The 16,669-nt window shown below is 32.3% G+C and overlaps 1 protein-coding gene across 1 annotated transcript in view; it reads left to right on the forward strand.

Annotated features, from left to right (window-relative positions):
* Positions 1 to 16,669, forward strand: part of Ccdc15 (coiled-coil domain containing 15) — a 67,711-nt gene that overhangs the window by 6,880 nt on the left and 44,162 nt on the right. The window contains exons 4-9 of the mRNA XM_077797778.1: positions 365 to 556; positions 10,116 to 10,229; positions 13,592 to 13,714; positions 13,954 to 14,724; positions 14,956 to 15,111; positions 15,619 to 15,732. Coding sequence (XP_077653904.1) covers positions 365 to 556; positions 10,116 to 10,229; positions 13,592 to 13,714; positions 13,954 to 14,724; positions 14,956 to 15,111; positions 15,619 to 15,732 — 1,470 coding nt within the window. The remainder of the gene's footprint in view (positions 1 to 364; positions 557 to 10,115; positions 10,230 to 13,591; positions 13,715 to 13,953; positions 14,725 to 14,955; positions 15,112 to 15,618; positions 15,733 to 16,669) is intronic.

The raw sequence follows: 16,669 nt of genomic DNA on the forward strand, positions 1-16,669 counted from the left end.
GCTGTGTGTTCTGATGTGTTCTTTGCTTTCATTAAATAGTTAAAAACAATGTCAATGGGGCCGGAGTTTTGGCTCAGTGGTAGAGCACTTGCCTATCATGTGTGAGGCACTGAGTTTGATCCCTGGTACCACATAAAAAATAAACAAATAAAATAAAAACGAATAAAATAAATATCTATAAAATATGGATATGATGCTTCTCTTACAAGATTGTGTGAGAATTAAGTGAAATAATATAAATGTTATTAATACAAACAGGTAACTGGTAAAAGTTAGTTCCTTTACCAGCTAATTTCTCCCAACCATTATTTGATTACACTGGATTGGAGTGGCATCTCATATCCCTCCTTTTTCTTTTGTGTAGGCAGAAAAAGAAGGCTCTATAGCCATGCAATCTTCAGATCCAGCACACTTCACTCCTAAAGGGACAAGTATTTTTCCAAGCAATCTGAATGCTGCAATTGGAAGTTCTGGGTTACCTGCTTCCCAGATGTTTGGGAGTGCAATAAAAGATGGAGAGAATCAGAATGAATTATTCCAACAACAAGCCCAAGCTGTAAGTGCATACTTGTTTTATCTTATATCTGATTTTTCCCCATCCTCTAAACTAAAAATATGACATTGATAGAATATGAAATAGGGATATATTCAACTTTACTTTTTATCACTTTCTTTTTTACCCTTTGTAAAAATGGAGATCAGTGGAATAATGCTTATTTTTATATGTATTTTTCTAATTTACATTTTAGTTTATTTTTGTATGACTTAGAATCATCTAAAGAAAGGTGCTCAAGTATTAGAATTCAAAATTCATTAGAAAGAGCTTCAGGCCAAAGAACATAGATTTTCTCAATTATAATGAAATTATATTCTGCTTAAGTTACTATTACATTGTAGCATACAGACAGAAGTGATTCTTACCATTGTTGCAAAGATATTCAGTTCTTCTATAGAGTATTTCATTTAGTACTTATCTTTGTATGTTTTTTCTTTTCTGTCTTAATCTTGTTATCATAATAAATGGATCTATGGTTGTAGGTAAAGTAATAATATAGGAGTGCCTAAACATATCCAGAATTTTTGTAAAATATGTACTTTTTATTTAATAACTCATTTTATATACCTAATTAAGAATTATGAATAGATTCATGTATTCAAATACTTGACTCCTAGACAGCTCCTTCCTTAGTGTACCTGAGCTTTTGTTCATTTGGTATGTTCTTCACCTCTACTTTGGAAGTTGTTCTTCATCTTATTAAAAAAGTACTTTCCTGGGACTGGGGATGTGGCTCAAGTGGTAGCGTGCTTGCCTAGCATGCGTGAGGCACTGGGTTTAATTCTCAGCACCCCATAAAAATAAAGATTGTGTCCACCTAAAACTCAAAAATAAATATTAAAAAAACAAAGTACTTTCCTAAGGATAGTGAGAGGAGGAGAAAAGATGTGGAAATGACTCTGAGAATAAAAGTTGTATTACTGCCTAAGTTAATGTACTTAGTCATAATCTGATTGGGCTGTTAGTATAAATAGAAAAGCTTTAGAGGTATATGAAATGTTGAAATTTTGTTTTTAAATTTCCTTTATCTAAAACGAAATTTTTGTTTGGTTTGTAGTAATAATTTTCATAATCATTTTTCTCTTTTAATATTATGAACAATTTGGCAAAAATTTATTGAGCCAGGCACTGTATAAAATACAGGGATAGAACATTTACTCAGACACCTTCAGTCTTTGCTTTTGTGGTACTTATGGCTCTGGACTTCATTTGTTTAAAGCATGGATTGAACACATTAGTCAGCATGTATTTGAATGCATTATACTTATTAAGCATTGTGGGGATACTAATGAAATGTGAAATGGAACCTTCCATGGACTTATATTTCCAGGTAGGTATACAAAGCTAATAGTCCCTAGTCTACTAAATAATATTATGGACCTATTTCCTGTATCTGGCAATTAAGTTTTGCCATGGGAGTTAAGAAATATTTAAATTCTGAGGAAATAATAGGGGAAGAATTTATGAAATTAATGGATGGGGTTGTATATTTTGAATTGGTAAGCTAAATTGATAAGAGAATTTTGAAATGAGAGAAACAGTTAAAGACTTAGAATCTGCAGTGTGGTTGGTTTATTTGTGAAGAAAAGAAAAAGGCTTTCTAATTGATAGTTTATAAAGAACCAGAAAATGAAGTTAGATGAGTAAGAAAAATCAGGTTATAAAAAGCACTGAATATTACAAAATTTTAAAAACTTTTTATGCCTTGTTTTAATTTTTTTTTCTTGGAAGAAGATGAATTTTCTAAAGAATATTTAGTGACTTAACTATTTTGGGCATGTGAACTTTTACCCATACAATTTAACAATAGATGCTTTTTAATCTTGCTTTTTTTGTTGCAGTTTTAATCCACTAGATGTCACTATGAAGCTAGGCAATAAAACTGTCAGGCTCTAAATCCCTAGTTAACTAGAACTGATTAAGCACATGGTGAACATAATTCATTGTCTAAATGTTAGTGGACTTTCCAGTTTCCTAGTATCTTGGAACTACAGAAGCAGAATCTTGAATTGGAAGTGGCTTTTTTTTTTTTTTTAAACTTTATTATTTATTTATTTATTATTTGTATGTGGTGCTGAGGATCGAACCCAGGGCCTTGTGCGTGCGAGGCGAGCGCTCTACTGCTGAACCACAACCCCAGCCCTGGAAGTGTTTTAAAGTTCATCTGACATATGAAATATTTAAGGACAAATTGATTTGTCTTCTGAAGTATACTTCAGAATAATATAAGAGTGAACCAGAGAAGGAAGTTTATGGATAAATAGTATTAATACTGGGTAATATAGTCTTCTGTTTATTTCTGTTTAAAGTTTTCCATATGTTTAAAGTTATTTAAGCTTTTAATTAAATATTAAAAAAAGATATTGGGCTGGGTGTGGTGGCACACATCTATAATCCTAGTGACTTGGGAGGCTGAGGCAGAAAGGTTATCAAGAGTATGTTCAAAGAATAAAAAGGGATGGGGATATAGCTAATTGGTAAAGTGTTCCTGGGTTCATTCTTTATTATTCCCCTGCCCCCCAAAAAGATATCTGATTCAGTTTTTCTCTCTGTAAAGAGTTCTTTTATATCATCGTGTGTGTGTGTATTTATATATATCAATGATATATATCAGTGATATATATCAATCTAATTTCTGCTAAAACACTTCTATTGGATATCCTACTACTTTTTCAGAATGTTCACTTCATTTTTAGAAGACTTGGAATTATTATAGCTGTTTTTTCAATATAATGGTCAAAAATTTCCTATCACTTTTTTTAAATAAAAAAAAAATTTTTTAGTTGTTGATGGACCTGTATTTTATTCATTTATATGTGATGCTAAGAATTGAACCCAGTGCCTCATATATGCTAATCAAGCACTCTGCCACTGAGCTACAACCTCAGCCCTTTGTATCACTTTTATTTGTTGGTCTTAGTTTTGCCCTCTCAAATAATAAAAAATAAAATACTTTCTAAAAGGACTTCAAGTATTTAATTATAGTTATCATTTTTCTTCTTTTGGATTTCTACATTCTTAAAGCCTTTTGATTTTTTTTTCTAAATGCTGCTTAGTTTTCTAGTGTTCTTTTCAAATTTGGCCCCCCAATCTGAACATAGTCTTATTATTTCAGATGTGGTTTGGCCAGAATCTCTTAATACTTAGTATTACCTACTTATTCAAAGATCAGATACAATTAGGCCCCTAAAATTAGGAGCTAGAGTCATAGAACTGGAAGAAATTTCAGCTCATCACATAAAATAGAACCAGCCATTTCTTTTGTTAGAACTGATATCTATCCTTAGAAATTGAGTTTCTATGGTGTCCCTTGATTACTTCATTTTGGTGGGAAAGTGAAGAATAACTTACCAGTTTCATTCTTACTATATAATATTTTTTAAATTTATAGACTATTAAGTTCACCACTGTTTCTTTCCTTGTAAGGTTAACTCAGCTTTTTATTTGTTTCTCACTGAACCTTTTATGCTCTTGTTTTTATTTTTATTCTCTCATTACAGTGCTAGTTTTCCAATTTTTTAAAAATACCTTGGGAAAATTATTTTCTGTGAAGTTAAAGTTTAAATGACATGAAACAACCAGCTAAATTTTCTTCTCTTCTACTATTGAAAAAATTAGTTTTTCAATTAAACTCTTTTGGCTGCAAGAATTTAGGCTAACCAAGCAAGGGGAAGTTTATTTTAAGCACCAGGGGTTAATAAAGTCAGAATCCAAATTTTATACCTATCCCTAGTCCTTTCAAGAGTGTATAACTTGAAAGTTTTTCTGGATCTAAGGTAGTTCCAATGGCCCCAAGAGTGTGGGATCTTTGAGCTTCACACTAGTATTTAATTGTTAACTTGAATCAGTTGATCCTATCCTTCCTTCTTTTTTCAGTATTGAGGGTTTTCCCCAGGACATGGGGTTTCCAGTGCTAAAATTAGAACAGTTCCAGGCAAACCAGGATAGGCAAACCTAGGTCATCTTATTTCTACACTTGTGCTTCTCTTATTAACTTATTTTTCTTCTATTAACTGGTGTTCACTTATTACAGCTTTGTAATTTTGGCACACTTGAGGCTACTTTCATGTCTTTTCTCCAGTATAGGATTTAGGGCCTTTTAGGCTCAGGACCTATCTCTGATTTTTCTCAGAATATTTGCTAGTTCATTATCTCTGATAAGGTATCTTTATTGTCCAGTTTGCCTTTTTTGCATTAGATCTAGGTTACTGGCCATCCTGTAGATTGTTAGTGACAATTACAAAAGAAAGCTAATGCAACTGATGCATTGCATGGGGGTTTATGGACTATAATAAAGGGCTTTTGTAAGTTTTAACTCTAGTATTTTTGACCACTGTAAAAAAAAAAATCTTTTTTTTTTTTTTTTTTTTTTTTTTTTTTAAACAGGGATTGAACTCAGGGGCACTCAATCACTGAGCCACATCCCCAGCCTGATTTTTATATTTTTTATTTAGAGACAGGGTCTCACTGAGTTGCTTAGCACCTTGCTTTTTTTTTTTTTTTTTTTTTGCTGAGGCTGGCTTTGAACTTGAAATCCTTCTGCCTCAGCCTCCCAAGCTGCTGGGATTATAGGCATGCACCACTGTGCCAGCACTGAAAAGTCTGAACATTTAAAAATCAGTATGATATAATTTGCAAAAAAGCTACATTGTACTTGAATAGAATTCAATTTTGGGTAGATCTTAGCTGTGCTTTATTCCCATGACCTGTGTAGTATTATTGTTTTGTTTATGTAGTTACATAAATTCCACATTTCTAAATCTTATTTGGCTAAGAAAATGCATGAACATTAAAAAGAACTGAAAAAATAAGAACAATGAAAAGAGTCATAGTAGATTATCTGTCAAATTTTATCTTATGTACTTGCCTGATATTTTAAATTTTAACATAAAATTTTATTTGCTTTAGATTTTAAGATTTAAATCTTGAAATTTGCTTATATAGTAAAATTTTTGTTTATCAGATAAAAGTCCCTTTGCTCCTTGTTGAAATTATGTTTCTGTGAGTGGTTCAGACCTTTTGTTGTAAATGTATAAGACATTGCCTCAAGACCTGTATTTATTTGCTAACATTACTGATGTTGTTGTTAATCTAATCAGAAAAATCTAGGGACAATGTTGCCAAAGGCTGTCTGTCCCTCTGTTAGGGTTTGTGGGGGTGACAGTTTTCCTTAGAAGGTACTATGATTAATTATCTAATATATCTGGGGTATTGTCTTTAAGGGTCAGTATGAGCCAAGTTTTGTTGGCAATGATTCTTCCTACTGGATGGAAGAAAATACAGGCGTGTGTTCCCTGGAATATTCCTGAGGTCTGAAATAATTGCATTTATATATGCATTATGAAAACCCAAAATGATTCTACATGCTTATGTTGTTCATGGAGAGGTAGCTTTTTGTGGGAAATTGTAAAGGAATATTTTTTAAAATTTTATGTTTTGTTAAAATTATATATGCATATAGTTTAAGCAAGTAAAAGAAGTAGATATGTACAATGTTTACAGTTTAAAAACAAATGTCTTTCACATTTTATCATTCCCTCCTCAAAAGGGAATGTTGTTGTATCATTTGGTATTAACTTTGATATTTCTAAGTAAGATGCTTGTGGTGTTCTTTCTTGATTTTTAAAAACAGTTCAGGCATTTTTATTGGTGTCTCTGAAACACGAGGATTTGGCTCTTTCTATCCCCTCTTGTTATTACACATACACCTTTTCCACCTTCACCCTCTCTTTATAGTTATGTAGTAATTTTGCTTAGGTTGATATTCCACATTTGCATTGTTATGACTATGTAAACAGTACAGTTGAGCTAGGTAGTAAACTGTGATTACTTTTCCTTCTGTAAATGGCTTTTTGTTTTATTTGGAGTTATATTGATTTTTGATTTGCTAGATTTTCTATGCAGTTTTGAATGACTTATCTCTATAAGGGAATCTTTAAGTTTTGGTCAGATTTAGTGCTAATCTTTGTTAAACCATTAAATTCCACTGTCACAGATGTGAGATACCTATAAAAACTTAAATTGAGCAACAAATATATCACTTATGGTAACTTTTGAAATAAAAATTATGAATTTAGAGTTCTATTATTTTGAGAAAAGTAATAAGTGAATGACTACCACGTTTGAAAAATAGGTATATGAAATATATTTATGTGTATATACACACACATCAATATAAGCTCTAGATATGGATTTCCAGTCTATTTTTTAAAATATATTTTTTAGTTGTAGTTGGACACAATACCTTTATTTATTTACTTATTTTTATGTGATGTTGAAGATGGAACCTAGGGCCTCACACATGCTATGTGAATGCTCTACCACTGAGCTACAACCCCAGCCCCTTCCAGTCTGTTTTAATGTACTTGTGTCAGATTCATTGGAATAGTTGCAAAACTGAAAACTTGTGACTTAGTGGGTTAATAACAATGGCTATAAGAGAATGAATAGTGTGTCTGAGGTTCTAGTATTAAAAAGACTTAATTAAATTTTATTTTTTGAATGTTCATATACCCATAGCATGTGCCCATAATACACATGTATTTTTAAACATACACTTATAAATATATGTTGCATGAATTAATATATAAACCACACAAACACTTAAGCATGTAATGATTAGCATCTTGCAGTGAGAGAGGTATACTTATTTTCTTGTTCATTTTATTTAGCACATAATTTTGCATAATTTTATAGTAATATCTCTTTATTGTTTCATTATAATTTTACATAATGGTGAGATTCATTGTGACATTCATACATGCACATAATTTGTTCCATTTCATTTTCTAATACTTCCCCTTTCCTTTTCCTCCTCTCTCCCCTGATCCCCTTTGTGTACTCTACTGGTCTCCCTTCTATTTGTTTATTTTTTTAAATTGATACATTATCATTATAAATAAAGGTATGATTATGATATTTTCACATATATACATAGCATAATTTGGTCAATTTATTTCCCCAGTACCTTCCCTTTTCTTCCTTTCTTCCCTCCTCCCTCAATCCCCTTCCTTTACTCTACTAGTCTCCAATCTATTTTTGAGAGATCCCTTTTTTAATTTCTTTTTTCTCTTTAGCTTCCACATAGAAGAGAAGAATTTTGACCCTAAACTTTGAATCTGACTTATTTCACTGAGCATGATGTTCTCCAACTTTATTCAAATTCTGGAAATTGATATAATATATTCTTTATGGCTGAGCAGAATTCCATGGTGTATTGTACCACATTTTCTTTATCCACTCATTTATTGATGGACACTTTTGGTTCTGTAACTTGGCTATTGTAAATTGCATTGCTACAAATATGTATCACTATAGTATACTGATTTTAGTTCTTTTGGACAAATGCCAAGGAGTGGAATAGCTTTTTATTAATTCTTATTAATATTAATTTTTATTCTTGCTATATTAGTTACATTTCTGGTAGCTTCTATAATAAAATCACCACAAATGTAATGGCTTAAAATGATGGAAATGCATTTTCCTACAGTTCAGGAGGCCAGAAGTTGAAAATCAGTTTCAGTGAACCAAAGTCAAGGTATCAATAGGGCCATGCTTCCTCTATAGGCTTTAGGGGAAAATTTGTTTCTTTTGTCTTTTCCACCTTTAATTCTGCTGGCATTCCTTTACTTGTGGCCACATCATATCAGTGTTTGCCTGAATCTTTGTATTGCTTTCTCTGCTGTAGATTGAATATCCCTCTACTACTCTCTTATAAGGACACTTGGGATGGCATTTAATGCATATCTGGATAAATGAGGATCATCTAAAGATCTTTTACTTAACCACAACTACAAAGGCCCTTTTCCTCTACAAAGTAACATATATAGGTTCCGGGGATTGAGATTTGAGACCTAATTTCTTTGGCTGGCCATTGTTCATCCTTCTGTAGTTCTCATAGTAGTCATTGGAAAGACCTTTACAAGACTGAGGTTCGGTGAAGAATTATGGTGGAAAAAGAAATAGAAAAAGCATAAAGTATATTTTTATTGCCTGGCCAGTTGAAATATCCTACTTAAGGAATTGTAATCAATCTGAATCTAATGGAGATTAGGACTTTGATAGGAAATAAAGATTCTGAAGCCCTATTTTAAATTTATTACATTGGAACTTTTGAATCCTGTTTACAGAATGTGGGACAATAAAACCTACCATACGTGGTGGAGAAAGAAGCAGGCAATTCATGGCTTTGTATTTTTTTTTAATATTTATTTTTTAGGTATGGTTGGGCACATACTTTTATTCAGTTTATTTCTATGTGGTACTGAGGATCAAACCCAAGGCCTTGCACATGCTAGGCAAGTGCTCTATTGCTGAGCTACAATCCCAGACCCTGTATTTTTTTTTAAATAACTTCAGCTGCATGTATGTTTCTTTTTGCATTGTGAATAACTCTGTCTTAACCCCTTTAGTCATTCTGCAGCTAATCTAATTTAGAAGTCCTGCCCTTGGTAAAATAAGGAGTAATGTTTCAAGATGATTTCTCTGGTTAGCAGTATGGATTTCTAGAAGCAAGGACTAAGCAGAGATGATATAATTGTTAGAAAAACTGGGCTAGTAATGAGAGTTTTTCCTTCTTAGCTCACTTTTAGTTAAAAATCATTAAGTATTTGTTACTGACATTTGTTAAGTCTTAGCCATAATTTCCCCTCAAGGGAGTATAGATAGCATTGATCTTTCAATGAATGGCTTACAAATGGTCTTGACTTTGCCAAAATGTTCCTAAGAATATGTAGGTTTGCTTGTTCACCATGAGTTGCAGCGCTCATCCTAAAAAATGGTACATGGTTCATTTGTTTCTTTTCCCTAATGGGGCATACCTTGCAGATTTGAGAGAGGTAAATAGGCTGTGCTCCTCTGAAAAAGATATCAAAATAGGTATATACTGAAATTACTTGTTAGAGACAAGGAATGAAAATAAAGTCAATCTATTTAATATTAATAGTCATTTATCAGAGATTATTTAGTGCAGTTGAAACAAATTGATTCTTTTGAGATATGTTCTAAGTTAATTTTGGAAGGCATCTTTAAGGAAAGGAGGTCTGAGAAAATACTTTAACTTGGTCTTCAAATGTTGGGTGTTCAGAAGGGATTCATATCAATAGGAAACAACCAAGAGTCTTAGGGCAACTAGGAATAGAGTCTTCTAGCAAGGAATGATGAAAGCAATTAGGCATGCAAAGACCAGTTGAAGAAATAACTCCTTATTGAAAAGATGGAATAGAAGGGAGTTAAGAATGTGTTTGTGCAACAATTTCTAAGTATATTGATTCAGACATTTAAGTTCTGATTTTGGCATTCACACTTAATATAATGTATATATTGATTAAAAATTATGTGAATCACAGCCCCTACATTATAAAGTTCAGTCTTTTAGAATAATGATAATAATATCATAAAATACTATATAGATCAAAATTTCCTTTTTAAGTAATCCTCTTATATTATTAATAATGTATTTTTAATAATGGGTACCTGTTTTCCTTTTGGAACACTTAGTGTATTTGGTATTAAGACTTTAACTTGTTTTTGTTTTCTTTTTTCCTCCATTCCCTGGCAGCTTAGTCAAACCATGAAACTAGTACGTCACCGGCTGGCATCCCATAAAACTGTGAGTAAAAAAAAGTCATCAGTGTTTCCAGATGGTATGAGGAAAAGCTTTTCTACCCAACAGGTAAATTAATTTCCATTATGTGGTTTTTAAAAATACAAATAAAAAATTTACTTATATCTCAGCATAGCTTAGAACTGTAAAATATTGGAAATAACCTGAAATATCCCACTGTAGGGAATGCTTGAGTAAATTGTGATGCATCCATATGCAGCCATTCTAAAAGATAATTATGTTTTCAAAGAATATCTGAAGACAAGTGAAAACGTGAGGTAAAGTTAAGTGAAAGAAGTAGGATACAAAATTTTGCATTGTGAATAACTCTGTCTTGACCCCTTTAGTCACTCTGCAGCTAACCTAATTTAGATTGATTACAATATGATCTCAATTTAAAAATGTATGTATCTGTTCAACAAATATTTATGGAATGTCTATAATTGGTAGATATGGTTCTAAAAACAGGACTTACAGTGGTAAAATAAAGACAATAAGCCTTCAAGGAGTTTCTGTTCTGGTAGGGAAGTATATAATAAACAAATAATTATAGAATATAATTTCAAATAAAAAGTGCTATAAAGAAAAGTAAAGCAAAATAAAAAGAAATGGCAGAGAATGCTTTGTGCTTAAATGAACTCCTATATAAAAATGGCTTGAGATTTAAAAATGGCTTGAGAGGCTAATGTTGATTATTTCTGGACAGTATTATTATAGGCGATTTTTCTGTTTTCCTTATTTTAAAAATTTTCTATTGTGTGTGTATTACTATTATTTTCTTAAAGAGAAAATTGTTTCTTAACATAGAGTGAAAAATTGGAGTCTAAATGTAGAACTAGACCTAAAAGGATATTTAAGCCTATAGTTGTAAAATGACTTTTTTTGGTGTCTACTTATTTTAGAGTTCACAAATTTGGATGCTCAGTTTGTGTATCTTCCTGTGTTTGCTTAATTTTGGCATTAATTTCAAGTTTTGTTGGTCAGCATCTAATAAAATAGCCCCATTAGTCTTTTTTTTTTTTTTTGCTTTATTATTTTTTTGCCACCATCAACTGTCTCTTATTTAGGTCTTTCCCAGTTTTATTTTCTTATGATATATTGTTTTATATTTTCATGGATCATATACATTCATGTGTTAATGACAGGGATACTTTCAGAGAAATATGTCCTTAGTTGATTTCACTGTGTGAAAATCATAGTGTATTTACACAAACTAAAGAGGGTTATAAAATCCTTACGTGATAGTCTTAAGGGACCACCATCAAATATGTTGTTCATTGTTGATAAATGTCATTGTGTAGCATGTTTTATTTTTATGTTTTTCCCTTAAATATCTCAACAAACCATTAAAACATTTGCCTTTATATGTTTGCAACTTTATATGGTTGAATACTAAACTATAAATGTCTCCCTCTTCAGTAATAATTTTAAAATTGATAAACTAACTTTAAAAAACAAAAGGTAGATATATCTAAATATGAAAATCCATCCTACGTATAGTCAGTTTGGTTGACTTTTTCTAGCATTGTCTTGTTGTGACTTTTTGAAATACAGTTTCTTTTGTACCTCAGTTATTCTTAGAAGCTTGGGGTTTTTTTTTGACAATTTTCATACCTATTATGGGGTATTATAAAATTGATTCCAGGAAACTGTTGAAAAGTGGTGATTGGACACTTTCTAATAAACCAGAGAAGAAAGGGTTATCAGGTCCTAGAGAGTGATATTTTATATTGTCTGGAATATGATCAGATCTTATGAAGTTAGTATTTTTCCAGAAAGAATGCTGTTCATAGATCTGACTGAAATAGTTATAAGGGAGGATTAATTCTGAGATAAGATCCTTGTATAAACGAGGTTTATACGTCAGAGGTGCCATTTAAGTGTAATTCATTATTGTTATGATGATGATAATGAATTCAAGCTGGCCATTTGCTTCCAGTGAATGCATTTCGGGGACAAGAGGTAAAATAGCAAAACAGATTCTTCTGTATAATTGGGAAAGATCTAAAATTCAGAGAAATATTCTGATCACTTATATCAAGTCTTTACCTCAAATCTGAACAGTTTTCTATTCTCTCAGCTGCATGAAGTGGGAATCTGCCCTTCAGAAAAAACAATCTGTAATCCAATTGAGCTCTGCTTTCATTTCTTTATTAGTTTTTAGCAATTAGACTCTTTCTGGTTGTAATTGTTCAAGGTGCAAAGATCCATGTAGAACATATACTTGATTGACTTCTGTCAGGTTTCCAGGACTGAATTCATAAGTGTTTTGAAATTGTTAGTGGTTAGGATGGTGGAAAGTTGTCATTTACGAAGTTTTTATGTTCCCCTACCAGTCATTTCATCTGTGATTTGTTTGTATATTTGAAATTGAAATAACTATTTTTTTTCTTAATTCTATATAGGATTATTTGAATTTACTCAAGATCATTCCAAATCTTTCACAAAAACTCACTTAGTATTGTGAGGATGTTGCCTTCCCTAGACCATTTATATTTGTATCGATTCTCACCCACCAACTCCCAAGGAGTACTTTGTAGGAAACCAGCATCCATCATGATAAATATGGAAACAAGAGAAAAGTACCCTCTTAAGATCTATCAAAGTTTTTTTTTTAACTACTGTATATTACTAGAACTTTATGGAAAATCAGATAGGGAGATGAGGTACAAACCCTTATTGCCCATTTGACCTTCTGTTGAGAAAAATGTCTATTCAAATGCATTGCCTATATTTAAATTGGGTTGTCTTTTTATTGTCAAGCTTTATGTGTTCATTATATATTCTGGATATAAATCCCTTTTTAGAGAGTGGTCTTATGTATATTTCTCCTATTCTGTAGGTTGACATTTCATTTTATTAATGGTGTTATTTGCAGCATAAAATTTTTAATCTTGGTGTAGTGCAATTTATTGGGAAGAATGAAATCCCCAACTTCTTAATATATTTTTCAAGAATATTTTGTTATTATAGATCTCTTGCATTTCCACATGAATTTTTTCTTGTTAATTTCTATAAAAGAAAAAAAGTATTTTGGTAAAAATTTTTGGCTCTCTAGAACAATTTGGGAAATATGTCCATTTTTTTTTTTTTTAAATTTGAGATGGGGTCTTACTCTGTTACCTTGCTGGTTTCAAACTCCTTGGGTGACTCCTCAGCCTTCCCAGTACAGGGACTAAAAGTGTGCATTACTACACCCTGCCATCATAACAATATTTTCTTCTGATCCATGAATGTGAGATGTCTTTTCACATATTTGGATCTTTTTTTTTTTCCAACAATGTTTTATAGTTTCTGAGTACATTTATCGCAATCATTTAATACTGTTTGAATATGCTGTCTTCAAGCCTAGGATTTCATTGCAGTCACATTTTTTCTATCTGTAATAGCTACATTTGGTATTATTTTTTATTTGTTTTGTTTCCTTTTAGGAATCTGACAGTGAGGAAGTATTATCTATTATAACAAATGAGAAAGGGAGAGATGATTTATTTTGGGGAGACAAGCAGAGTCTCTTTTCTGAAGACAATGATAAGCCTTTTAGCAGAGTTCAGGTAAAGCAATAAGAGTAAGTGAAATAATTGTGATTTGGAATAGGGATTGCCAGTATTGTTATACTGGTTTGGAATTGTAGAGTTAGATTCTTTCAAGTTGGGCAGACTGTGACTTCACATTTTATTTTAGTAATTTGTTGAATACTCTTGCCATTTTAAGATCATTTTAGGAATCTCATGAAAAACTAAGTGTTACTGTTTTATAACATTCTATATTTGTTGTTTATGTTCACTTTTAGAAAGTAAAATTCAAAAATCCATTATTTGTTGTCATAGAAGAGAAAGAACAAAAGCAGTCACATTTTCAGGGTCTTGAAGCCCAGGATTATCCTCTGGAAACCAAAGGTGATTTGATAGAAGTTCAGAGTATTGAGCCTGAAAAGAGTATTGAGCCAGATGTCCAGGCTGTTGATCTGGAGGTTCAAGCTATTGAGCCAGAATGCCAAGCCATTGAACCAGAAGTCCAGGCTTTTAAGACAGAAACTTGGAGTATTATGATAAAAGCCAGTAGCACTGAAATAGAAAATAGGAATATTGAGTTGAAAGCACAGGATTTTCTACCCGAAAACCAGGCCTTTCTGCCCAAATGTGAGGACCAAGATTCTCTACCCCAAAACCCCTATGTTCTCCCTAAAGACCAGAATATTCTACCCAAATATCAGGACCAGAATTTTCTGCATAAAAACCAGGATTTTCTACCCAGAGACCAGGATATTCTACCCAAATGTCAGGACCAAGACTTTCTACCTGATAAAGACCAGGATTTTCTATCTAGAAACCAGCATGTGTTCCCTGAAGACCAGAATATTCTACACAAATATCAGGACCAAGATTTTCTACATGATGACCAGGATTTTCTATGTAGAGACCAGTGTGTTCTTCCCAAAGACCAGAATATTCTTCTCAAATGCCAGGACCAGGATTTTCTCCCTAAAGATCAGTACATTCTCCTCTCAGATGAGAATCTTCTATACAAATGTCAGAAGCAGGATTTTCCACTCAAAGATCAGGTAAAATGGAATGAAAAAGAGAGATAATAAGAATAAATAAGCTATTTAGAGTTTGGATTGCGATTTATAAGGATTATATTGGAACTGATTTGGAGGTCCATAGTTGGAGAATATACTTTCTTTCTTGTTTTTTTTTCAAAGCTCCAGTGTTCATACTAAGCTTAAAATATTATCAGCAAGCATATTTTCCCTATCTGCACAATTTACTTTTTTATTTTTAATCTTCACTAGGAAAAATATATCTGGCAGCCATCATTGGCTTTGACAGTTGAAAGATGGAAAAAGGAGTGGCCCACAAGAACAGAACCATATCTTTCACATAGGTTCCAAGGCCAGCCCTCTACTGGGGATCAGTCAGAGCAAAAGGAGGAAGAGGATCAACAGGAAGTAAATTACTTAGGGTTGTGGTTGGGCTTTTATGGAATAGAGTAGTTTTTTATTTTATTCTCTAAGATGCCTAGTCATATTCTGACCTCCGTGAAATCCAGAGTTCTCATTGAAGCATAAAATCTAAGTTAACCTGTCATTTTTAACTGATATTTTCTGTTTTTTTTTTTGTTTGTTTTTTTTTGTTTTTTTTTTTTTTTAGAAATCAAATTTGAAGCAGCCAGCATCACTTTTGATAGGTAGGCAAGGAAGAGAAGAGTTTCCTGTGGATATTGTATATCAGGATCTTCTATGCAGTCATCATCAGTCCTCCATCAGGGCCAAGGTAGAATGGAGAAAAGGACAGAGACCAGCAGGAACTGAATGTTTAGGGATTAATTTGGAGCTTCAGATTTTATCCTCAGCTAAACTGTAGAACAGACAAAAAGCCTGGTTTTGGGTTTTATTTCATAATATTTCATATTACTCTTACTGGACAGTTTATAGTTTGTGTTTTTTCTCTTTTAGAAAGTTCATTTTCTGGAGCCATTTTCTGATGAGGAAGGGAGAGAAGACTTTTCTCTGGTGGGTTATCAGTGTCTGCCTCCCCAAACCCAATTCCAGGACTTCATCAGAGAGCAGGTAGAACAAAATGAAAGAGAGAAAGAATTGGGAGATAAAGTAGCTGGGTTTTTTTTTTTTTCCTGCTGTTCATTTAAAAAAAAAAATTTTTTTTATTAGCTACATATGACATTACAATGATCTTGGCAATTCATACAAGTAACTAACTGGGTTTTACAAATGCTGAACAACTGGTAACTTAAAATATAGAATCAGAGACTTTGGAGCTGTAAGGATATAATATCTTTGCTTCCTTCTTACATTAGTGGGATTATATTTCTAAGTCCTATCAGAACAATACTTCTGCTTCAAGAAGGATAGGCATAGAGTATTAAAGCCCAAACAGTTTGGTTTCTGCTGGTTTCTTTTTTTCTGTTCTGCCTTGAAGCTAATGATAGAAAATACCTTTGTCTATACTGATCAAATCAGTTCTGTAATTCAAAAGATTAATACATCAGTTAGACTCTTAATTTATCAGGATTATTCTCTAACTCTTGCTGAATCCCACAGTATTATCATAAGCATACTGTCCCTACATAAACAATGTAGGAAGAAGTAGCAGATCCTAAATTACTATAAAAGATTTGATGAATTTCTCAAGACTCTTTTTTTTCTGTGGTTTGGGATTAAGAATTAAAGTTTTTAGAGTTGCATTAGAAGTGTAGCATCCTCATTCTTACCAAAACATAATTAGGATATTTTTACTTGATGTTGTTTTCTTAGAATTCTCATGAAGCCTGAAGGATTATCACTAACATATCATTCTGTTTTAGATAATTTTTTTCTGTTTTTGTTGTTTCTTCAGAACATGTTTCTCAAGTAACCCTCATCTTTTAGGACAGAAGAGAGAGAGTAAGGGAGGAGTTGCCTCTGAGTATCATTAGTATGTTCCACCTAAGATCCAGGACCAAGCCTCCCCTGGAGAACAGGTGGAGCTGCATACTGAAAAAGGGCTATC

The sequence above is a fragment of the Urocitellus parryii genome, chromosome 4 (genome assembly GCF_045843805.1).
Source record: "Urocitellus parryii isolate mUroPar1 chromosome 4, mUroPar1.hap1, whole genome shotgun sequence".
Classification (NCBI taxonomy): Eukaryota; Metazoa; Chordata; class Mammalia; order Rodentia; family Sciuridae; genus Urocitellus; species Urocitellus parryii.